At 54.2% G+C, this 24,493-nt stretch overlaps 1 protein-coding gene across 2 annotated transcripts in view; it reads left to right on the top strand.

Moving 5' to 3' along the window:
* The window catches only part of GRIK3 (glutamate receptor, ionotropic, kainate 3), a 219,119-nt gene extending 197,997 nt beyond the window's left edge, over nt 1-21,122 (top strand). The window contains exons 12-16 of one of the 2 annotated variants that reach the window (XM_012642245.1): nt 3,055-3,173; nt 5,581-5,798; nt 16,551-16,773; nt 17,250-17,500; nt 20,100-21,122. In XM_012642245.1, the coding sequence (XP_012497699.1) occupies nt 3,055-3,173; nt 5,581-5,798; nt 16,551-16,773; nt 17,250-17,500; nt 20,100-20,294 (1,006 nt within the window). In that variant the 3' untranslated portion in view covers nt 20,295-21,122. Of the gene's footprint in view, nt 1-3,054; nt 3,174-5,580; nt 5,799-16,550; nt 16,774-17,249; nt 17,878-20,099 lie in introns of those variants that run through there. The other variant, XM_012642244.1, reaches the window with a different exon arrangement.
* The last annotated feature ends 3,371 nt before the right edge of the window (nt 21,123-24,493 follow it).

Here is a 24,493-nt window from a genome sequence, read left to right as displayed (position 1 = left end):
CCCAGGCCCACTGCGGGGCAGCTCCGGCTTGGCACAGGGCTCTCCGTCTTGCAGACTGGCCTGGCCTGGCCTGTGCCTGCTCTGCACAGGGTCCAAGCATTGTGCAAGGATTTGCCTTGCCGCTGGGATATTCCACTTCCTGCCTGGTGAAGTGGGAGGAAGCAGGAAGCGAGGGGAGGAGACTTGCTCGCCACAGAAAGCAGGGCAATGGGCACTCGTGGCAGGTAGATAGTCCTAAGCGCCTGACCCAGGAGGCAGGGCTGAGGGTGAGCTGCCCCTCCAGGGGGAGCCACATTTCAGCCAAATCTGGCACAGATAAGTGTCCCAGGAGAGAGAGGGCTACGACCACAGTGGGTGCCCTGTCTACACCTCCATGGCTGGAGCCAGAGTGTAGCCTTCTCTGAAGACACAGATTGTCCCCAGGTTGGCTTCTTCTAACTCTTGTTTTACTCTCAAGACTGAAGGAGCCCTTGCAGCCACCGACTGTAAACCCAAGGTCCACAAATAACTTCAAGTGGTACTTTCCTCCCTTGTCCATTGGCCATCTCATTCCTCTTCTCTCCAGTGGCCTTGGGGTTAGTTCGAGTCTGCACCCTCTATCCCACTGACTGCAGGATCCCAGGGACCTCCCCGTCTGTGCAATGGGCACCTACTGTGATTTTGCCTCGCAGGAGGTGGTGAGGACCCCAGCCTGTAATGGCACTTGGTGACCAAGAGGCCTGAGATAGGCAATCCCCCCTCTAGGAGTTCATCCCACTGGAACACCGCCATTCCACCACTCTCTAGGGTTCTCCCAAGTCCAGAAGCCTTTGCAGCAAAGCCCCAGAGGACCCCTTTGGCGTTGGTGCCCACAGAGGCGTGTCCAAGGATGTTTCCTCCAGAGAGAACACAACAGTGGAAAACGGGACAGCTTAAGTGCCATAGAGGAAGGTTAAAAACACCTACCAAGTGGTTATAGATGATCAGCTGGATCCTTAAAAGAGATTGATGACGTTAAGTGAAATATGAAGTTCTAGGACAGGGTAATGCATGATGTGGTATTTTTTGTGCTAAAAGATAGCATATATATCGTGTGTGTGTGTGCATGTGTGTGTGTGTGTGTGTGTGTGTGTATAACTGGTACATTAAAAGAGCAGGACTCATGAAATCTCATCAGAAATCATCTTTATTTTGCCTCCCACCCCACCTTCCAGGGTGTCCAGAGGTGGGAGCTCTCCCCATGGTCCCCTCTGGCAGGGCCCCGGTCTCCCAGCAGCCCGTGTCCCCGTAGCCTCTTCTGTTGGAGTCCCATTGCCCTCTAGGGTGGCAGTGAAGGTGGGCTGGCTGGATCTGTCTTCTGCATGTGCCCATCCGGTCCAGGGGAACACCGTGGGCCTGCGTCCTCAGACCTGCCGGGCTCTGGGCCTGGGGCTGATGCTGTGCAGTAGTGACGCTTCCACCCGCACCTGCGGAGCACGCAGCAGCCACCCCTCGCCCTCCGCCGCCCCGCGTGCACCCGCTCAGCTCTAGGGCTGCACCCTGAGCCCCCAGCTCCCTGTGAAGCCCCTCTCTCCATGTGGCGGGGGCAGGGAGGGTGCTCCAAAGGCTTTCTCCAAAATCCCTTCTCAACAGCCTCTCATCTCTGCTCTCTTGATCCTGCATCTCTTCCTTGTGGATTTTAGAGCCTCTAACCAGTTCGTGGCCATTTCCTTTGAAAATCCCCCTCTTGGTTTGAAGCCTCACTTTGGAATTTCCTGTCTGAGGGATCTTCCCCCTTCATGAAAACAAAATTCTTTCTCCGTGAGCATTGGTGATCAGAGTAATGTCTTAAAGCTCTGAGAAAGGAGATGGAAAAGAGACAGTCGTCACCACATCACACTTACAGGGCATCGCACTTTTAAAAACAAAACAAAATTCCACCGGACTTGTCTCTCCTTCCAGGACTTTCCTCCTCTCGTCCTCCCAGGACACACCCCCTCCCCCAACCCATCTCCCAGCCGGGGACTTTCTCCGGGGCCCCTCCGACTGGAGCCCACGCGGTAAACAAAGATTCCCTTCAGTAATCAGGACTCTTCTTCCTTAGAAGGTAGTAGGGGGCTTTAAATAACAACTCTTTTCCTGTCATATATGTATTTGTACGTTCAAAGACAAAAATCTGAAAAATTACATACCACATTGTTTTCTCCAGGGGGTAGGATGCTGGAGTACTTTCACTTTCAAATTGTATTCTTCTATACTGCTTGACTATTCTATAAAGAGTGTTTCTTACTTTTTTTCTGTTTTAAGGTTTATTATACAAAAAATTTAAAAGCATGTTCTCATTTTTAAAAATTCATATAATCCATATAAAGCAACAAGCCTTCCAGAACTTCCTTCTGCTATGCTAACTCCCTTCCCGTGAGGTAAACACTGATATTTTTCATAGATGGATCCTTCCAGACCCTTTAGTATGCATTTGCATACGGATCAACATAAAGAGCTGTATAGTTATGTCTTCAGGAATCTATTTATATAAATGTGGTCATATTGTTCTTATGTTTTATTGCTTTCTGTAACCAAACAATAATATGTGTTGAAGGTCTTTCCCTTAGTGGTATTTCTAGAAGTATCTCGTTCTCTCTTAACAGCCACATAATATTTCAAAATACAGTTGTGGCGTGGTTTATTTAATCATTCCTCTGTTGAAGGACATTTAGGTTGTTCCCAGTTTTCCACTGTTACAAACAATGCCTTGATAAACACCCGCGTGCGCCTCTTCATGCTCATGTACAAATGTTTTTTCCAGGGTGGATAATGAGTTGCAGAATTGCTAGGTTGAAGGGCACGTGCACTTTTAATTTTAAGAGATGCTGCTGAATTACTTTTATAACCAGAAACAGGCACTAACAATAAAGAACAAGAAGAAAAACAGCCCTGATTTCCCATTCCCTGCCTCCCTGTACAACGATAAGGCCATCAGTGCTCAAGTGGCTGGCACGGCGGTGTTTGCTAAATCTCCGCCTGCCGCGACACGGACGCCCCTGCCCTCGGGTGTCCCCGCAGCTCAGCCTCACTGCCCCTCTCTCCCTGCGGCAGGTTCAGCCCCTACGAGTGGTACGACGCTCACCCCTGCAACCCCGGCTCCGAGGTGGTGGAAAATAACTTCACTCTGCTGAACAGCTTCTGGTTCGGAATGGGGTCCCTGATGCAGCAAGGTATGTGCCCTCTCTCAGGGCCTCCTCTTCTGGGGTCTTCTCTCCCCAAGGGGCCCTCAGCCTCTGTGGAGCGAGCAGCGCCAGCCCACTGTCCAAGGGCAGCCTCAGAGCCTGGGAGGCCGTCAGAAGGTTGGAGACGCCGGGCTAGCCGGGTACCCTGGATCCCCATCGCCCACGGCTCTGGCTGGAGCCGGCTCGGGCTGAGCCTGAAGCAGATAGGCCACCAGACCCCGGGCACGTGGGACGCATCCCCAGCACCTCCTGCTCCAGCTGCGGTGGACGTGGAGCATTCTGCTGGCTGGGGCCGCCCCACCGATGGCCCCACCACCGTAGAGTCCGGCTCAGCAAAGCTGGGCTGGGGCTGGGAGGCTGGGTGGAGGCCAGGACAGGAATGAGATGGTGAGATCTGATCAGGGTAGTGGCTCTGGGGATGGAGGGTGGAGATGGACTAAGAGAACTTCAAGATGTAGCATAGACAGGACTCGGTGACCACCTGGCCGTGGGATGCCTGGAGCAGGAGGGGCCGTGGCTGAGGCAGGGACTTCCGCGTGAGTGCATCAGAGGTGAGGTACACGGAAGGCCCTGCGCTGATGGCCCACCCATTGGAAGCACCTGCAGCTACTCAAGTACAGCAGAAAGCAGAGCACCTGCTCTCGCTACAAGGCGTGAGAAGCAGAGACACCAAGGAACTAGACGGCAAGCCCTGGAAAGGGGACGACTGCCAGGAAAAGACCCCCAGGGAGGACACCACCCCCAGCCCTGCCGGCCAGGAGCCACGTGCTCATTGCCTCTGCCCATGGAGTCCCATGTCCAGGGCCGCTTATCTCAGGGAATGGGGACAACCAATGTCTCTGCCTGCGTTACAGTCCCACTGAGGGGCCTGACTGGGGGCAGGGGAGGGAAGGGGCTTCAAGGGACAAAGAAAATTTCCATTTCCTTGTCCCTCACTCATCTGTGTGTAACCCCAAGGCCCAGTAGACATCCATCAGCAAATGCCAAATGAATGAATGGTTTTATCCCAATGTGTCCCGAGTGCCACTCCATGCCAAGCCCTGTGCTGGGCACTTGAGTGCCGGAGGAAAGGAGAAAGTGAATCTGCCCCACACAGGAGAGACCGCTCAGCCATGGTAGATACGAGGGCAGGAGCTCGGGCCTGGGAGGAGATCCAGCCACTCTCCTTTGGGGCGCAGCTTGAACCCCAGCTTTGAGCAAACTGGGGAGGCTGGGAGCAACTGGTTGGTGGGGTGGGGGGGATGCTGAGCAGCACTGGTGGTCTCCAGCAGCTCGGAAGTGACGGGCAGCTTTCAAGGGAAGTGCCGCAATCTGTCCCCACTATTAATGAGTGTCCTGAAGCCTCACCTTGCTTTTTTGTCCATCATCTTTGTTCAGTGACAGCTGGGAAAGACCTGGAAGCCCCTCAATGCAGTAATAGCTTCTCCTCCTCCACCTCCTGCCGCTATTCAAAGCACCGGCCCCCGATGCATTCTCCGTGTGGTTTTGATTAGGAGGGAGAAAAATAGTTATGTATTTGAAAAACTCTCCCTTGAGTGATTTCTTTGAGGAAAAAAAAACATCCATATCAAAGCAGATGCTTTTCAAATTGCAGGTCCAAATATTCTGGAAAGTTCAGCAGTCACTTGCTATTTAAATCTCTTGAAAGCCACCTAGTTAATTACTTCAGTTAGAAGGTTTCATCTAAATTGTGCTCCACACCCAAGGTCGGGGAGGAAGAGTGATAATATTTCAGCAAAGAGCTTCAAAAAGTGTTGATTTTTCTCCCCTTGCAAAGCACTGCATAGCAATCTTGAATTTGTATACCACTTGTATTGCCAGCGCAATCTCTCCTCAAATTATATCATTGCGGCATCACGATATTTATGGGAGGCTGGGACAGTGGAAGGACAATTCTCCACTCTTTGCAGAGTCCCAGAGAGGGGAAGTGTCTGGCATAAGGGCACATGGAGAGTTGGAAGCAGGACTCACTCAGGAACTCAGGGGCTCCGACGCCCAGGTGTCCTTAACCACACAAGTGGTCCGTGATTAGGCAGCTGAGATTCTGATGAGCTAGTGAAATGTTGCAAATGTGTGTCGTTCTAGAGCAGTGGCTCATCAACTTCAGCCTGCATCAGAGTCACCTGAGAGGCTTGCTCGAAGCACAGATTGCTCGGTCCTGCCCTCCAACGTTACTGATTCAGTAGGTTCTGGGGTGGTGCTCAAGAACTGGCATTTCTAACAAGTTTCCAAGTGATGCTGATGCTGCTGATCTGGAGACCACACCTCTGAGAACCGCTGGTCTAGGGAAAGGGAACCAGGTTTCAGTAGAGCGTCGGTGGAGTCCACGATGCAGGGGCCCCAGCGGTCCTGGTTGGACGTTGTAAGGGAATGCCTGTCTCCTCCCTTCGCCCAGGGTCCGAGCTGATGCCCAAAGCTCTGTCCACGCGTATCATTGGCGGCATCTGGTGGTTCTTCACGCTCATCATCATCTCCTCCTACACGGCCAACCTGGCTGCCTTTCTGACCGTGGAGCGCATGGAGTCGCCCATCGACTCTGCCGATGACCTGGCCAAGCAAACCAAAATCGAGTATGGGGCTGTCAAGGATGGCGCCACCATGACCTTCTTCAAGGTGAGGCCCTCCCCCTCCTATGGAAGCACCATGATCTGACCCTCCCCGAATCCTTTACTGAACAGAAGAAGAAAGGGCATCTTTGTCCTTCCTTAACCACACAGAGCCAGTGGGCCAGAAACCCCCAGGGCCCAGCCCCTCTCTGTTTAGCCCAGCTGGGGATGTGTGGTGATGTTGGCCACGTGGGTTAGTCTCAGCACAAATCCTAGAAGTTTCTGTACAGAGACAAGCCATGTGAATGTGTATGACTCCTTAAGCCATCAGAGCAAGATAGGTGGAGAGAGGGGGAAAGAGAAGAGTGGTCCAAACACACAGACTGGGCGCTGGGGCCGGTGGACTCCCTGCCCTTGGCTTTGGGTCTCAGCGCCATCCCTCCGCGAGGCTGGCCTGGGGTGGGGTGAGCTCGGCACCACTGAGACAGCTGCAAAGGGGGCAAATCCTCAAAGGAAGACAGGAGGCTTAAACCTTGAACAAGTGTCTACAAACGTTACTTAGCATGCCACACCCTTGGAATGCTGGTGTCTTCAGCTAAAGTCCCTGTCACCTGCTCAGGTGGGGGTACTGCTCTAATGGGTATCTGCCATGACTTTGTTGCTCCTCCTGTGTTGGGAAGTGTTGGCTCAGTTCCCCAATGTTTTTTCAGCTTCTACCAGAGTAGCTGGGAGTTTAGGAGACTCTTAGGCTGACACTGGGAACCAATAGCTGTAAATGCTCTTCCAGAAATCAAAATAATAAGAGTAATTACCACCACTGAGAGCTCACAGTGGGCCAGGCACTGTGCTAAATGCTTGGCCTCATTTAACCTTCCTGACAAATCCGGTGAGGCTGGTGCTAGAATTGTTTCCATTTTACATGTGTGGAAACCAAGGCTCAGAGCGGTTAAGTGGCTTGTCCAAGGACTCACACCCGGAGGAACCAGGTACTGACCCAGGTCTGCCTTCCTCCAAAGCGCGTGTTTTTCCCAGACTTGCGTGTGCATTCAAACCCGCTGCAGGACTTGTTAAAACACAGCCTGTGGGCCCCACCCTCAGGGTTTCTGATTCATAGGTCTGCGGTGGGCCCAAGAATGTGCACTTCCAAAAAGTCCCCAGGAGATGCTGACGCCGCAGGGCTGGGCCTGCACTTTGAGAACCGCTGCTCCAATTCTTTCTCAGAAATGCTCAGGACTTGGGAACTCTGTGGCTACAGCTCCATTCTTTCATTTATTTTTAATTAACCAACTGCTCTCAATCAGCTTGGATGCCTTGGCTGTTTCCCTTTCCTCTGGACCCTGGTCCTCACCGCCAGCCCTTGTCTCTGCCCAGGCTGAACCTCTGGGTGCTGGATGGAGCCTCCAGAGGGGCCCGAATGAAGGGAGAAGGAAGAGGTTGGATGGGAAATCCGCCTACCTCCTGAGCACTGGAGCCCCCAGCACTCTCCCTGCCCCCGCCCAGCCTCCTTGAGGTTGGAAGCAGCTACTTAGTGAAGAGAAGGGAGAGAGGAAAGCAGCTTCCCTCCTGGACGTTGCTGCTGCCATGGGAAGCTGCAAACACAAGAGGCCACTCCTGTATATTTAGAGTGAGGGGACATAAGAGTATTGTCAAAGACATGTTAGGAGCATGATGGGACTCTGTGTTCGTGAGTGTGAGCAAACATGGGAGGATGTGTATACATGCATGGCTGCATGTGTGCATGTAGCACTACATAATATGTGGACATGTGCATTTGTGTACACACGCACACACGTGCGCCCATGCACGAGAGTCTGCTCGTGTGGGTGTGTGTGTGTATTTGTGCTTGAACATGAGTGTTTGCACATACGTGTGTGTACTGGTGAGCATATGTGTGATGCAGCTCTGTGGTCTTGGCATGTAGACATATGTGCCTATGAATGTAGACAAGTGTGTGCCAGAGAATCTACATGTATATGTGTGCAGACAATGCATGCACATCTGTCTGCTTGAATGTCCCCTTGGATATTCCTAGATAAGTGGGGAGGATGGGCCTGTGGGTGTGTGTGTAGTGGCCCGTGTGTGTTTGTATGCGTGTAATAGCCCACGCATACATGTGTGTCTGCATATATGTATATACTAGCCTCTGTGTGTGTGGTGGCCCATGCATGCATGTGTATCTGAATGTGTGTGTATACTGGCCTCCGTGTGAGTGTGCAATGGCCCATGTGTGTCTGCGTGTGTGTGTGTGTGTGTGTGTGTATGTGTGCATGCCTGCCTGCTTGTGCCTGTCCCCAGGCTGCAGCCCAGCCCTTTGACTGTGCCAGAGCATCTCTCATGCATAACCCATGAGCCCGTCTCTAAGCAGGGCTCCCGATCAAAGGGAAACAGCATAAATAAGCCCGGTGCAGGCTCATTGCCGCTGATTGGATGCCCTTGCCTCCCTCCATGCTAAGATGCTCAGATTGGCTTCCAAGAGCCTAGTCCCAGCTCCCCACCGAGCCGCCGTCCTCAGCATCAAGCAGCACCTCCCGCAGCCTCCTCTGCCCTCACCCACCTTCCCTGCAAATGGCACAGCAAGGAGGGCACAGAAGGGACACAGATGCTGTCACCCAGCTGGGATGCTGGGGCTCACGGGCCCAGGCTCACAAGGGCCCGCGGGCCAGAAAGAGCAATTCCACAGCCCCCTGCAGAACCAACCCCACCCTCTCGCTCTCCCGATGGTCAATCCATTGCTCTTTATGTCTGGCCACATTGTCTCCTGCCTTTGTTCCAATGACTCTTATCTTGCCCAGGCTGTCTTTCATGGGAAGCGGCAGTGGGGCTCCTGTGGAGGCAGAGAGGAGCCTGGGTGTGGACCCACTAGCCCCAGTGCAAACAATGAGCAAGACGCCCAACCCCAAAGGTCCCTGGACAGACGGACTTCCACCCCTGCCTCATTGTCCCCCTGCCCTCTCTAGCTGGATTTCCTAGTCATACCTGCACCCCTGGGCCAGGTGGTAGCCTCCTTATTATCACAGAGCATTTGAAAGTTAGAGCTGGGAGGAGACCTGAGTTTAACCCGAAGAAATGGAGGCCCACAGGGGCTGGGCGGCTCACCTGCAGTCACACAGTGAATCAATGGTGGAGCCAGGTACAAGGTCAAACATTCTATCTGCACACACAGTGCCCTCTCCCACATCCACTCTAGGGCCTTCTCCTGGAGGGGTGGTCCTCTCCCCTGCCCAGAGCAAGGCTGGCACTAGAGTTGAACAGAAGGCAGCTCCAGGAGTAGGCATCAGATGTCTAGGGGACATTGGCAAAGTCACCAATAACAGTGACACTTATTGGGCATCTACTATGTGCCAGGCATGGTTCCAAGCACTTTACCTATATTAACTCATATTATCCTCATTACATTCCAAGAAGGTAGATTATTACTGGCATCTCCATTTCATGCATAATGAAAGTAAGGCTCAGAGAGGCTAACTGACTTGCCTAATGTCACACAGCTTGTGAATGCAGAGCTGGGATTTGAACCCAAGATGTCTCACTCTAGTGCCTGTGCTCTTAGTCACTTTGTCCATATTGCATCCCTAAGGACCCAGCCACAGTCCTCAGGAACCCACTGGGGAAGAGTGAAGCCACAGACAGTTGACCATATGCCCATCCCAGCTCAGTCCTAGCACCTCATAGTCACTCAAGTAACACATGTTGAGAGGACACCGTTGTTGAATGAAAGGATGGACTTAAAGACAACAGGAGCCAAGTGGCACAAATGCAGGAGACAGTGTTGAGGACGGGAACCGAGCAGGTACCCTCCCTTGAAGGTCTCAGATTGTGGGACGGGTGAGCTGCATTTCTGCGGTTTGCGTGTTACTGGGCAGGCTGCACGCCGTCTTTAAAAGCCCCCTGGCCAAGAGTCAAATGCGAGGGAGCGAACCAGCTTCTGTCCAAACACAGCAACAGCAGGAAGCAGGACGTCGGGCTCTCCAGGGCCTCTAAATCCGTGGCCCCCACTCTGCAGCCTGGGAGATGCGTGGCTGGAGGCAGCCCCGTCATTCCAAAGGAAATTTCATTTGAAGAGTTGTCAGGGAGCAGCAGACATCACAAACAGCGTCTCCTGTGTTGTCCTCCCTCCGTCTTGGAAGATAAAAATTAATTAGGAGATGAAAAAGGAGGCCGTTGAAAGCACTGTTTGGCTGTAAAAATATGTAGGCAAAATGTAAAGGAGAACGTTGGGAAAGCGTGTTCTTTACGGGGAGGGCTGGGCGGCTTTGAAAGGAGAGGATGTTGGAAGACAGCTTCTCCAAGCACTTAGCCTTACTCAGTGTTTGGGGGAGGGGACAGCACAGGCAGGAGGGATAGTGGCTTAGGAAAGGAGTGGGAGCTGGGGGCTGAGAATTCCAGGCTCCCGGCGTCCCTGGGCATTCTCAAGCCCTCCCCCTTGCACAGCTCCATCCTAGCATCTCATCTGGAAGGTGCTTGGAGAGGCCATCTGGCCCATCCCCTGCCTCCCAGCTGCACAGCAGATTCATCCCTGAGCTGGAGGGCTCAGAATTATGCTCCCCAAACTCAGCTTCCAGGGGTTTCTCCTGACCCATCTGCTGGCCTCTCACATACAGCCTCATCCCTGCCTGCAAGCAGGAGCAGGGGGAGGACCAGGGTGCAGTGAGCAGGCAGAATGCACTGCGGCGCGGCCTGGCGCCGTCAAGTTGCATCAGTTTTAAAGTCAGACCAGGATTTGAGTCTTGGGTGATGTCTCTACTGCTGGTGACCTTGGGCAAGTCACTGCACTTCTCTGAGTCTCAGTTTGCTCACGTGGATGAGGTGGATTCTGATTCCCACCATGCGGCAATTGGAGAGAGGATTCCGTGAGCTCCTGGACGTGCAGTGGTTAGCCCAGGGCCAGGCACGTCAGAGCGCTGAGGGCAAAGGCTTTCTCCTCTGCACACCCGTCCCGTTGGCTGATCCAGAAGACAAGGAAGCAGGCTGGGCCCTTATCCCCCCTTGGCTGATGACTTAACCAGAGCACATTGGAGAGGACCAACCAGGGGGCACCTAGAGATGCTCCCTTCTTCCAGGTCCCTCTGGATGCGGCCTGCTGAGCTTCGTGAAGGACACTGGTGCCTCCTCTCACCAGGTGCCTGGCTGCCTCTGCCCTGAGGTCCTCAGAATGGAAGAGACCCAGAGAGAACAGGCAGTGGAGCAGGGACAGGGGCAGGCGCGGGCCAGTGATGATGGAGAAGTTCTTGAAAACCACTAAGCTACCGAAGGCCCCTCTGTGCCTCAGTTGTCCCATCTGTGAAATGGGTATAATAATAGCACCCACCTCGTAGAGTTATGGAGATAATTAAATGGTGCAATTTGCATGTACAGCTTAGAGCAGTGCCTGGCACACAGTGGGCATGTGATAAATGTCAACCATTTTTATTGCTGATTGTTGCAAACTGGCAATAGGCCTGCCCAGCCCATAGATATGATTTTGGGGGCCACACATTGCTTATTTATATATGCATATTTTTTAAACAGCAATTAGCAGCCATTGTCAGGAGCTGAGAGGAAACCTTTGTCTCCAGTTCCTGTAGTCCTGCCCAGCCATCTTTAGTTATTTCTGCCTGGCCCATCAGCACTGGGGTTTTCTACCTCTGAGTGTGATGTCGTTTAAATTCCATAGCACTACAGAGATTTTTATCCCCACTTTCTAGATCAGAAAACTGAGCCTTAAAGAGAAACAATGATGCCAGCCACTTATGCAGCCTTAGGGGCCGGGATCTGTGTTGAGCACGTCACACGCCTTTTCCTCGTTGAATGTTCACAATAACCCTATGTAGTAGGCACTCTGATGAACCCCATTTTACAGATGTGGAAAGTGAGGCTCAGAGATGTGATGTCACTTGTCTGTGGTCACAGAAGAAGCTGGCACTGGAGCCCAGGTTGGCGTGACACCAGAGTCTGAGCAGTGGAGCTCCCTCCACCCCCAGCCCGAGGCCTCACCTCAGACTCCTGCCCGGCAGGGGCCAGCCTGCAGCCCTCCAGCCCTCGCAAGCAGCCTCGGGACATGTGCGGACATCAGGGGCTGCTGCTGGAGAGAGGCCCAGCTAGTCTGTCTCACGGGGGACGGGGAGGCGGCAACAGCAGGCAGAGGCAGTGGACTCCAAGAGGACTCCTGGTCCCCACGGAAACGAGCGAAGAGAAATGATTAACTGCTCAAGTCCACAGATCCGATAAGGCCAAAGACTTCACAGCAAGGATAAGAAAGCCAATTAATTTGGGAAAAGGTCTCCTTTCCAGTATGGAAAATACCCAGGGCCTTGCACGGAGTCTCATTGCCACAGCCCCTCTGCACACATTCCCCAGGATTCAGCTCCTTTGGGATTGAAATATGTATTTATGTATGCATATATAGACCTATATACATTCTCTCGTACAGAAATGTTAAATTCTCAAAATTAAGTATCTTCACTTGGGGAAAATCAATTTACTTCTTTGAGGAGGCTGGAATTGAAAGTCGTGAGTGAGCCTGAAACTTACTTTCTTGCCAGTTTTCCTGATAAAAAAGGCATCTCCATCCTGGCACATGGCCCCTGTGCTGGCTGCTGCAGCCGATTCCATTAATTGGTTTGGGTGACTGGCCCTGAAGCGATCCTTACTAAGTTCCCCAAGGGGCTGGGACCGGCAGGATGACACAGGAGCTGTAGGTATTCGGGACTCTGTTCCCTGGGGTGGTGACTACAGCTCAGACCAGTGACGGGAACTCAGGCCTGCGGTGACCGGGGACAGGAGAGGGGCTGAGATTCCAGGGTGGGCCTTGGCCTTATCTCTGTCTGCCTCAGACGTGCCAGAGGGAAACATTGCAGGGTTGTGCCCCAGAATCACAGAATCACTCAAGGACAGGACAGAACTTAAGGGGACGCAGAGGCCATGAACAGACGTGGTTGAGAATGGGGGCCCCGAGAAATAGGACAAGAACAGCGGGGGGCCATTCTAGGGAAGCAGATTTCAGACCCATCTGCCTAAAAGTGGTGGAGGCAGTAAACTTGTTGGCACTGGAGCCAGGAGGGTGGAGCTTCCCAAAATCAGCATCACAGCCAGCTTCGTGCCTTGCTGTCACCTCCCATCTTAGCTGGCCACGCTCTCTCGTGTCCTTTCCCATCTTCCTCACCCAGTTCCTTTACCCACTAGTGGCTGTCATCTGTCCTTCTGCAAAGCCCATCTGTCTCAACACTCCCTTCAGCCCCCAACTGAAATCTCTGTCTCCTTCTCTGGTGTGTTACTGGAAAGAGCATATGTTTTGGTGTCAGGCAGGCCTGGATATAGGAGGAGTGAGGTGTTGGGGTGGGGGAGGATGCAAGGAGGAGTTTGGAGAAAGAGGAGACGTTCTCATCCCATTCTGAGAAAGAAGGAGGTGGGGGAAGGCTCCGAGTGGTTCGTTGTCAAGTTACATTTGCCAGGACTTGAGATTTATTAGATGGATGACTGGTTGCTTGGGAGAGTGGGTGGGTAGGAAGGGTGAGGAGGAGAGAGGGAAGGATGGTTGGGTAGATGGATGAAGGGGTGGATAAATGGGTAACTAAGTGGATAGTTGGAATAGTTAGTTGAATGAACTAGTGTGTAGATGGTATGTGGTGAGAGCATGCTCGGACGAATGAGTGGATGGATGGACGGGTGGGTGGATATATAGATGATGGATGGATGGGTGGGTGGAGCATTAGGAGGTGTAAGGGGAGCCCTGATTGCTCCATCCACCCTTGGTTCCCACCTCTAGTAGAAGAGAGAGAATTTAGAAAACAGAAGAGACAGGGGTGGAAAGGAGCTGGGGTCACTGGAGGAAGAACAGTATTTAGCTTCCAATAACCAGGATGATAGAGTATCTGGGGAGGGTGTGTATCTGGCAAAGCAGGGATGGTTGGACTTGGATACTTTGATTATAGGAATAGCTGGAATTCAGATGTGTATGGGGAACAGAAGTAGCCTAGGCGAGCATGTGGGCGAGAAGGTGTTAAGTTCTCTGTTGCTGCATAACAGATTACCTGTGTAAAGAAACTGTGTTTCTAAAGCAGGTACAGTTGTGGCCTCGCGGCCTGTGGCTCGGGCACCCAGGGCGGCTTAGCCGAGTCCTCTGTGTCAGGGCCTCTCACGCGGCTGCAGTCAAGGTGGTGGCCGATGCTGCCATCATGTCCGGCCGTGGCCTCCAGGCTCACTCACACGGTTGTTGGCAGGACTCAGTTCCTCCTGGGTTGTTGGAGTTGGAGTTTCAGTTCTTCACTGACTGCTGGCCAGAGGCTGCCCTCTGCCCCTTGCCATGCGGACCTTTCATAGGACAACTCTCTGCGTGGCGGCGCGCTTCCATCAGAGCGAGAAGGGCCAGAGAGAGAGCAAGCCACAGTCTCTTTTAGCCTGGTCTTGAACATGACATACCATCACTTGGGGGAGTTAAAAGCAAGTCACTAGGTCCGGCGCACACTCAAGGGGAGGGGATTACACAAAGGTACAAACACCAGGAGACGGGGACCCCTGGGAGCCATTTAGGGACTTTCCACCACGGGAGAGTCAGTGGGTGCGTGGCAGAGTGAGGAAGGAACAGAGGGAACAAAAGGAGTCGGAAGTGAGAGAATCTGTGTATCAGAAATTATCTAGAAAATAGGAAACAACGGGGGTAGGGGGAGCAGTCGGAAGAGCTGGACATGAGGAATATTTTCAAGGGCAAGAATATGGAATGGGGGGAGCCCGGGGCCTCAGGAAGAGCCGAGGGGCAAGAAGAGCCGGGGAGCTGGGACAGCAGAGGACACGAAGACCTGGAGGCCGGAGTTGCAGAGGGGAGAGCGTCATGGCGAGCCGGGAGTAGCTGAGGAGCAGGAGCAGCCAGAAGTAGGGCAGGCTGAGGACCACCAGGGGCCAGGAGCAGCCCAGCGAGAGCTGCAGGCATCTGAGCCCTTCGTGCCTTTGGCTTCGGGGCAGGCAAATTTGTGGGTGGGGAGAGGACGCTTGTCTAAGAAGGTGTTCCCAGGCCCTGTGTGTGCGGGAGGCATCATTGGCACTGATGCCGTGCTCAGGTGGAATTCCAGGGGGTCCTGCCTGCCGCTTCGGGGCTCCCTCCCATCCGCGTTGCCTCCTCCCCAGGGGGTGCTTGGGACTCCAGAAGCCAGTCTTTTGGGAGGCCACCCTTGCCAGAGCAGGAAGCACCAGGAGAGTAGAACGTACACGTTCCTCCCAGGCTCCACGCCCTCCTCCTGGCGGGCGCAGCTTCCTCCGCATCTCCTGCCCATCCCCCAGCCCTGTGCCAGCCTGCTCGAGCGCACCCATGCCATCGTGCACACTGGAGCTGGGCCGGGTGCCAGTCAGACAGGCTGACATCACAGACAGACACAGACAGACACAGCCAGACTTGGAAGCAGCCGGGTACAGTGGGGCCTGCAGAGCCACCTGCTCCCCTGGGCCAACCGGGGCAGGGCTGATCCCTGCTGGGAGCAGGCAGCTGGCAGGCACTACCTTCCCAAGAAATCTCCCGAATGCCATGCAGCCTGGTCCTTCCAGTCTCCCCAGGCAGCAAAGGACACTCAGCCCTGGCCCCTCTCTCTCCTGACCCCAGTGACCTCTCAGTCTCCCCAGGTCAGGCATAGCAGCCCGCCCGCCAGACCTGGTCTTGGGGACACTGGCTGTGCTCACACAACGGTGTCCCAGCCCTACAGCCCTGGGCCTGCAGCAGCCAGAGGGACTTGCAGACCACCCGCTCTGAGCACCCTCACTTTTCTCTGCGATTGGCATCCTGCTTGCTTCTCTCTCACTGACGAAGTGGAACAGACAGGAACACATGCTTCAAAGTCTTCCCTTGAAACACAGCAAAGAGACCGGCTATGGTTGAAGAGGAGGTGGGGGCCCAGGACCCACCCAGCCTTGCCTGCGTCGGCACCCGGGTCTCCCTCCCCGCCCACACGGTGGTTCCTGTGAGGCAGTGCTGCCGGGTGGTTAGGGCCATGGACTCTTCAGCCAGGTGGCCTGGGTTTGAAAAGCCCGGCTCTGCCACTTGGTATCTGCGTAGCTTTAGGCAAGTACTTGGCCATGCCTCAATTTCCCCATCTGAAAAATAGGGCTCTTGGTAGTATTAATACCTGCCTCGTGCAATCGCTGTGAAGAATCAATGAGTTAATGCAGGTAAAACACTTAGAACAAGGTCTGCCCATGCTAATTGTTTAACAAATATTAGAGAAAGAAAATTAATTGTTTTTTTTTTTGAGACAGAGTCTCACTGTGTTGCCCAGGCTAGAGTGCCGTGGTGTCATCCTCGCTCACAGCAACCTCAAACTCCTGGGCTCAAGCGATCCTCCTGCCTCAGCCTCCCGAGTAGCTGGGACTACAGGCATGTGCCACTATGTCCGGCTAATTTTTTCTATATATTTTTAGTTGTCCAATTAATTTCTTTCTATTTTTAGTAGAGATGGGGTCTCGTTCTTGCTCAGGCTGGTTTCGAACTCCTGAACTCAAACAATCCGCCCGCCTCGGCCTCCCAGAGAGCTAGGATTACAGGCGTGAGCCACCGCGCCCGGCCCAAGAAAATTAATTTTTAAAAATTCAGTCTGAAGACCACTTATGCCATGGCAAGGAATCCAGGGTCTCCAGGGGGTGGGCCTGAGTCTGCGTCGGCTTTCTCACTTACCAGCTGTGTGTCCTGGGACCTCTGCTCCCAGACCTCAGTCTCCACATCTGAGCAGTGGGTGGCACTCCCTGACTCTGAAGACCGTAGACGGAGTTCAGTGACCCGAGCCTCGGGCAGGGTGTGCAGTGCTTGGTCCGTGGTGTGCCCAGTAACCGTGTGTGCATCACCCCTTCCCTCCCGGCCCAGAAATCCAAGATCTCCACCTTCGAGAAGATGTGGGCCTTCATGAGCAGCAAGCCCTCGGCGCTGGTGAAGAACAATGAGGAGGGCATCCAGAGGACCCTGACGGCCGACTACGCGCTGCTCATGGAGTCCACGACCATCGAGTACGTCACGCAGAGGAACTGCAACCTCACGCAGATCGGCGGCCTCATCGACTCCAAGGGCTACGGCATCGGCACACCCATGGGTGAGCAGGGGGCTGGAGGTGGGCGGGGGGGTGTGGACAGCGCATGGGCGCTGAGCACTGAGCTCTCTGCATTAAGCCCAGAGAGGCGGCGACTCCTCAGCCCAGTAGCAGGGGATGGAGCCGCGTGCCTCACGAGGGCGGCTCTGGCCTAAGCAATGGGGGCTGGGCCAAACACAGGTGGAGGTCAGTCCCCAGCAGCCATGCAAACTCTCCTCTCACCACCCCTGCTGACGCAGCGCGGGTATGGCAGGGATGATCCCCAATGGGCAAGACCCCCCTCCCCAAATCAGGACACCTCCACCCCCATCAGATACCTTATACAGATTAAGGGGGGGCCTAACAGTGATAGGGTCCCCCTTTTTAAGAGCTGACTGAGGGGCTAATGATGGTGGCTGGCACCGACCAAGGTGTTGGCGGGACAAACGCACGATCGGCCAGACGCCACTGACAGCCAGGGTTCCCCTCTCCCTACCCAGGCTCCCCATACCGGGACAAGATCACCATTGCCATCCTTCAGCTGCAGGAGGAGGACAAGCTGCACATCATGAAGGAGAAGTGGTGGCGGGGCAGCGGGTGTCCCGAGGAGGAGAACAAGGAGGCCAGCGCCCTGGGCATCCAGAAGATCGGGGGCATCTTCATCGTCCTGGCCGCCGGGCTGGTCCTGTCTGTGCTGGTGGCCGTGGGCGAGTTTGTGTACAAGCTCCGCAAAACAGCAGAGAGAGAGCAGGTGAGCCCCAGAGCCAGGGCCTGCACAGGACGGGGAAGGAGGCAGAGGAAGGGGTTTGCGCTGGCTTCGCCCTCCTGTGTGCCAGGCACGCCGGGGTGTTTTGTCTGCCCCTCTTACAGCCCACCCCGCATCCGATCCACCAGCAAGTGCTGCCGGCTCCACCTCTGTCCTAATGAGCATGTTGTCCCGTCACCGTCGCCCACCCCGGGCCAGGCCCCCGTCACCTCCTGCTTGGATTATGCCACAACCCCTAAACTGGCCTTGCAGCCTCCACACTTCCCCGCTGCTGTCCACAGATCCCACAGCAGCCAGTGCCCTGTTTAAAACTGAATTCAAGCCTTATTATTTCCCTGCATAAAACCCTCGAGGGTAGTTGTCGAAGGTGGGTGATGGTTGCATAGGGGTTCATTATACTGTTCTCTCTACTTTTGCATAGATTTGTAAATTTCCATAATCAAAAGTTTAAAACAGAGGAGTTGAGGCCTGCCGGTCAGCCCAAGCGTACAGATGGTAGAGCCAGGCTCCAGCCGTCTGATTAATTCAAGCATGGTTGGGCAGTGGTTCTGGTCCCAGTAGCAAATTAGAATCACAGGGAGAAAGTTTTTAAGTGCTAATGCCCTGGCTTCATTCCCGGAGACTCTGTGTTTTAATTGGTCTGTGGTGGAGCCTGGCATTGCCATTTTAAGAAAGCCTACGGGGTGATTTAAATGTGCACCTGTGTTGAGGGCTGCTGGGCTGGGGGCCGCATCTCTCGTGGGGAAGTTCAAAGAGGTCCAGGTCCAGCGTGCAAGGAGATTGCAGTTCAGCCCAGTGTAGAGAGAACATTATAAACAAGCAGCTTACATAGCCACCAGAATGAAATGGCGTCCTCTGTAACCAGCAAGGCTAAGTCAACAAAGGGGGGAAGCAGGATGTTATACTCGGTGTTAGAGTCAGCGAGGGTCTCAGGGAAGGGACGCTTCCCAATACTGCAGAGGGGAGTCTAAACAGGACGTTTCTGGAAGGCAGCTTCCCAGCAGGTTCAGAGTCTTTCAAAGTATCCATACGTTTGGCCAGTCGTGTTCTACTTTTAAAAAGGCACCCCGTGGAAGTAGTGAAAGGTATGTGCGGTTTTATTTACACGGAAGTTTGCTGAAGTGTTAATTATAACATGAAAAAATAAGGGCGGGGACCTTTCAACGATTCAACAATAGAGATTTGTTACAAAAGATAGTGACAGAGAAGAACAACAGCGAGTCTCTAGGGCATTCCCATCACAATCGGAACGAGCTCCGAATGCCACCAAAAAGCCCATGGGATCCAGCCCTTGCCCGGTTCTCTCTGCCCTACACACACCAGCCTCCTTCTCCGCCCTCAACACCGAGCACATTCTGCCCGGGGCCTTTGCACCTGCCACTTGGCAGGTCTCCTCCCCCAGAGGACTGTGTTCTTGGCACCTTGTGGCCGTTCAGCCCAAATGTCACCTTCTCAAGTAGCCTTTCTTACCTGTCCCCATTTCCAGCCCCTCTTTGTCCCATGTCACTGCCTTATTCTCTTAATAATAGCTGTCACTATCTGAAATTCTTTCTGTTCCCATGTTTGTCATCTCTTTCCATCCCATCATTAGACCACAAGCTCCCTGGGGGCTGGGACCTTATCCGCCTTCCATACTGCTACACGCCTAAGGCCTAGAGCAGTGCCTGGCAGGTAGGGGGTCTCACTAGGTGTTTGTGGACTGAAGAAAGGAGGGTGAGAAGGGATGATATTCTGTATTTAGTAGGTGAGGACAGGAGGCCTGGAGAGGTGACAGCTGGGAAGAGGCAGGGCCAGAATTCAAAGCCAGGTCCCTATTCCTCTGCACCCCATGGCCTGCATACCAGTGGTCCTGGTGCTGATGTCCCAGCCTCAGTGGGTAAGTTGAGGTATCAGTAGCCCCTACTGCCTTCCATATAAGCCACAGGAAACCTCTGGGAGTTGGTCTCATAGAAGCCACCACCATCAGACACCTGTGGGAAACACAACACTCTTGCTGTCCCTCTTGGCTACCTGCAGGGACCCAGGCCAGAAGGAAACCACTGCCACCCAACAGCCCTACAGGGACCTGCCTCCCAGTGCCCACCTTGAGAAACGTGCTGGATTTCCCGGAGTAGGAGGACAGTGATTCCTCCCCTTAGTTGGAAGCCCTTCCAGGAGAAGGCATAGCCACACATTTGACAAGTGTTTCTTGAGCCCTGACTGGGCCAGGCCTAGTGCTGGGGGTTGGGCTTATGGTGATGAAACTGGCAGGTTCCTGCCCTCAGAGTCTAGTGGAGAAAAATCAGACAGGTAAACCAGAGCTCCGAAACTTTAATGTACATGCCAGTTAGAGCCTCAGTTAGTTCATCTGTAAAATGGGCATAAGATGACAACACCTGCTCTACCCACCTTAGTCTCCAAACAAGAATGTGGCGCTTTGGAGACTGCTTCCCAAACTTCTTGTATGGGGGAGGGGGCGATGAGTGGGGTGAAGGTGTGAGAAAGACGGGTAGTCTTAGCGCAGCCTCTGGGAGGAAGGGGAGGAGTTGGCCAGGACCAGGCCTCACCCGTGCATCCTTCTCTTCCCCTCCTGTCCCCGCTGCAGCGTTCCTTCTGCAGCACCGTGGCTGACGAGATCCGCTTCTCCCTCACCTGCCAGCGTCGTGTCAAGCACAAGCCGCAGCCTCCCATGATGGTCAAGACTGACGCCGTCATCAACATGCACACGTTCAATGACCGCCGGCTTCCGGGCAAGGACAGCATGGCCTGCAGCACATCGTTAGCCCCTATGTTCCCCTAGGCACAGTTGGGGTGGGGACCACAGGCCTGGGGGCTGGGCAGAGGAAAGCAAAGGCGACGGGAAGGAATGTCCCCTGCCCCCATGCTGGGCTTGGGGACCAGAGCTGCTGCCTGCCTGTTGGGCCAGGAGCCCTCTGCCCTTACCTACCAGGACACCAGCAGGCCCTCAGGCCAGTTGCTTGGGCTTCATTCTCCTCTTGTTTCTTCTATGGGTTTTTAAAGCTGCCAGCCGAGATAGCCAAGGCCAAAGGAAGCACATGCCTCTCTCAGGCCAAACCCACCTGCCCCTCCCCTCTCCTCTGGACTCAAAAGTTTCTGCCATGGCCCTGCAGAGGCCACAGAAAATGGGAAACAGCTCTTATATTGCCATTCCTTCCCCAAGAGCCCAGGCCTCCTAGGGGCTGGCCATAAGGCCAGAGGCGGAAGCCTTTGGCGCCTTAAGGAAGTTGTAGCGTGGCTGCCAACAGGAGCCAACGATGAGGGAGGCCACCCAGATGCCTGGGCAGAAGGAAAGCGTCATCTCTCAGCAGCTGTTCACACAGTCCTGGTCTTCTGGACTTGGCACCACCCATGGCAGTCCCTATCTTGGCAAAGCTGAAGACAGGGGAAGAGAGGCGTTTGGGGTATGAGAGAGAAGAGAACGCACAAATAGAAGCCACCATTTTGGATTCTTACAGACAATGTCCCAATGGCTCCCACTTCTCTAGAGGATCTCTAGGAATATAAGTGGAGGAGCAGTCACAGAAAATTCTTCTCCATTTTCTAACCAGAGGAGAGAGGACCCCCTAAATCTCTCACAAAGGATGCCCAGAGACTCAGCCGATATTTGAAGCCCAGCAGAGAAACAGCAGGTTGCATGGAAATCCCACAGGCCCTCAAGCCAATGGATCTTACTTCGCTGATTGGCGAGCTGTTTCCTAAACCCTGCTGGCATTCGGGAACCTGGGCTCTTTGCCATCTACTCATCAGCAACTCCCCATTCCTGGCTGGTTGACCTTCACCTCCCTCTGTCTTCCTGGAAGGAGAAGAGTAGCTGAGATTGAAGTGAAAGTCAACTCACCCCTCCTCCAAAGAGGGGTCAGTGTCCCACTGCACAGGCTAAGTTGGGGGTGGGTGAGGACAGCCAGAGGCGACCCAAAGAACTCCTGGCCTCCTGGACTGGCCAAACCTTAAGATGTTCTCCAGAAAATGAAAGTTTTCAGGGACAGGATGTCATAGCTGGCAGAGGCCCCAAGAGTGGGGAGAGAGAAGCTGCTTCCTGGAGAATTAACCAAAGACCCCACGCAGAGACACAAGACCACCCTGACCCTCGTCTCTAGTCCAGAGCAGCTACGACCTTGTGGGGCTTGGGGAAGACAGCAGAGAAGGGGCAGCAGGTGGGGTACGAGCCAGGGCGGTGGACCCGATGATCTGGGGGTTCCAGCTTGCTGTGATGGATGCTCTAGAGGTGTGTGACGATAAGATTCTTGGAAAAGAACGAGACATGAGGGTTAGGGGCAAAGTGTCCTTAAAGAGAATACAATGGGGCCAGCAGGCTTGCTGTGGCCGAGGACAGAGGGCCGTCTCTGAGCAGGGGTGGAGGCTGGAGACTCTGGACAGGGAAGCAGGGTACACCAGCCACTCCCCTCCGACTTCTGTCCTGTGGCTGCTGGGAGCCTGTTAGGGAAGAGAGATGTTTAGATCTAAAGGCCTTCTTGGCCGGGGTGAAGGGGAATCTCTAGCAAAGCCGGAGGCCACAGTGGGCTCGTGGTAAATACTGTCCCTCCAGGCTAGGAGCTGCAGGACCAAACCAGCAGTTCCCAGAGTCACAGCAGCTCTCACTGGCTGTGTACGTTGGAGGCACGAAAAGAGGGCCAGACGCACAGTGTAGCCCCCACACGTAATGACAGGAAAAGCCATGCCGTGGTGAGCTTCAGAGTGTACGCGGGGTGTGTGTCTTTGTCTCTGTGCGTGTGAGCTTTGGGGTCTGGGATGAGGTCAGATTTGGACATGGGACAGTTCAGGGCACACAGTGATAGGTGAATCCTCTGGGATCTGATGTGCACTTGTGTGTATATCAAGGGACAAATCTGGGTGAACAGCAGAGCCCCACGTATGTAAAAACAGGAGAAGCCATGTCGTAACGGAGTTCCGGTGAGTATGCATATGTATGCATGTGTGCACAAGTGTGCGTGCTTACGTGTGTGTGTGTGTGTGTGTGTGTGCCTTTGTGCACTGAATGGCAGAGGATGGAAGACAGGATAAAGCCTGCAGCTAGCCAAATACATGTAAAAGGAGAAGCCATGTCACCAAGGGGTCTGTGTGTGTGAACATGTGTGTAAACGTATGTAGGCGTGTGCACACAGTGGAGAGCAGGGGGAGGCCAGGACCAGACAGTCATGGGACACAGGGCCGTGCATGATATAGACAAGGAGCCATGTGCAGTTGGGGCTTGTGCGTGTGTGTGCTGCACACGTATGTTCCAGCTCACAGTGGGAGCAGACAGACAATCCGGAAGGCAGGGCACAGGGTCTGTCGGCACTTGTATCACGGGGAAATCATCTGTCACAGAGATCCCCTGCCATTGCGTGGGCATACACACCAGGAGACTGGTCAAGTGGAGGCAAAACCCTTCAGGGACTTGTGGCTTTGCTACAGATGGCGTGTCCTGTTTGAAGGGAAAACTTTTTTTTTTTTGGAAAGTCCAGGTAACAGGATTCTAAGGAAGGTGTTTGCCGAGTTGCTCTCAGCAAACACAGTCGTTACCACCGTCTTCCTCTGTCCAGTACAGTTTGATAGCACACGCCTCGTTCGTGCGCACATCTCACACATGTATGTGCTTGTGTGCGTGACACTATGTGAGCGTGTCATGCTCTTCTGAGGCTATGCACATATGTGGGTTGTGATGGGAGGAAGGAAAGGAAGTGGCGTGGGCTAGGAAGACTTCGCAAAAGGAGTGAAGAATGGTGGTAAACAGAGGCACAATTCAATTGGGAATCCCCCGAAAGCTGCCACAGAGTCTTTAGAACCCCCCGGCAGAAGTGGGATGGCACACCCGCCGCCTGACCTCCTGTCCCACTCGAGCCTCACGTCGGTAGGCGCGGCTGATGCTCGGCCTCTAGCTGATGCCCTGTGTTTGTGTTCGAAGTGCAGTGGAGACTGCTTCTGCCCGAGTGTGAGCTGTGTCTCTCCCAGGGGCCTGAAGGCGACACTACATCTGGGAGGTGGGAGGTGGAAGGGAGTGTCCCCAGCAAGGCAGGTCACGGCCTGCCCTGGTCGCGGGCATGGAGCTGAGCTACAGCGGGTGCACGTGTGTGATGTGCACCCATGCAGGCACCGAGGGCTGATGGGAAACAGGAAAGCTGGTTTGGGTGGAGCCGAAGATGGACCTGCCTGAGCAGGTGCTGCGTGTCCTTGCTAATCCCACAAGCCAGCCCACAGAAGAACACCCCCACCTCACCCCAAAATGCCAGCGCCTCCTCTCTACTGGCTCAAACTGGCCAAATTGAGGGGTGACAGTGAGAGGACACCCCACCACCACCACCACCACCCCACCAAGGCCTGGGGGCATTTGGACAGTGAGCCCGCCTGATCTCTCTCCCCTTGACCTGCTGCTGACTGCCCTGCTCAGGACAGAGAAGGAAAATCCCGAGAGTTTTGTTCACGTGGCTCCGCTCTGCAAGTGTCTTATCAAAAGTGGAAATGCCCCCATGGCCGGTTAGCTGGACTCTGAGTCTCTGGGGGGCGGAGGGCTGCCCCCTCCTCATGGCTGAGACTCTGCCTCTGATGGAAGCACACGTCCTGGCTCCCCCTGCACGCCCCAGGAAAACAGGACCCTGGCCCGGCCTGGGGGAAGGGCCAACAGGTTGGAAGTTGCCCCTTCTCTGCCAGGCACGCACTCATCAAGAGCAATCATCAGAAGCTCCCTCCCTGCCTGCTTTTCCAGGGGTGCTGAAGGGGGTGCAGCTGCTGCTTCATCACTCAGCATGAAGTTGATCCCTCCCTGCGCCATTCCCAGCTATATGCACAAACATCTGAAAACGGGCCACACTCTGTGGCCCACATCTGGATCGGTCCCGTGTAGACACCCATCTATGAAGGGCCTAGAGATTTGGCCAAACAGCTGTATGGACTTAACATCTGGGGTGGGCCTAGCCCCATGGTCAGATGAAGAAATGGGCCCAACTCTGAGGGCAGCTCCTGGGATTAGACACATCTGGA

This window comes from Propithecus coquereli, unplaced genomic scaffold (genome assembly GCF_000956105.1).
Source record: "Propithecus coquereli isolate 6110/MARCELLA unplaced genomic scaffold, Pcoq_1.0 Scaffold178, whole genome shotgun sequence".
In the NCBI taxonomy this organism is placed as follows: Eukaryota; Metazoa; Chordata; class Mammalia; order Primates; family Indriidae; genus Propithecus; species Propithecus coquereli.
Note: the sequence above shows the minus strand (reverse complement) of the source record. Positions and strands in the feature narration are given on the sequence as shown.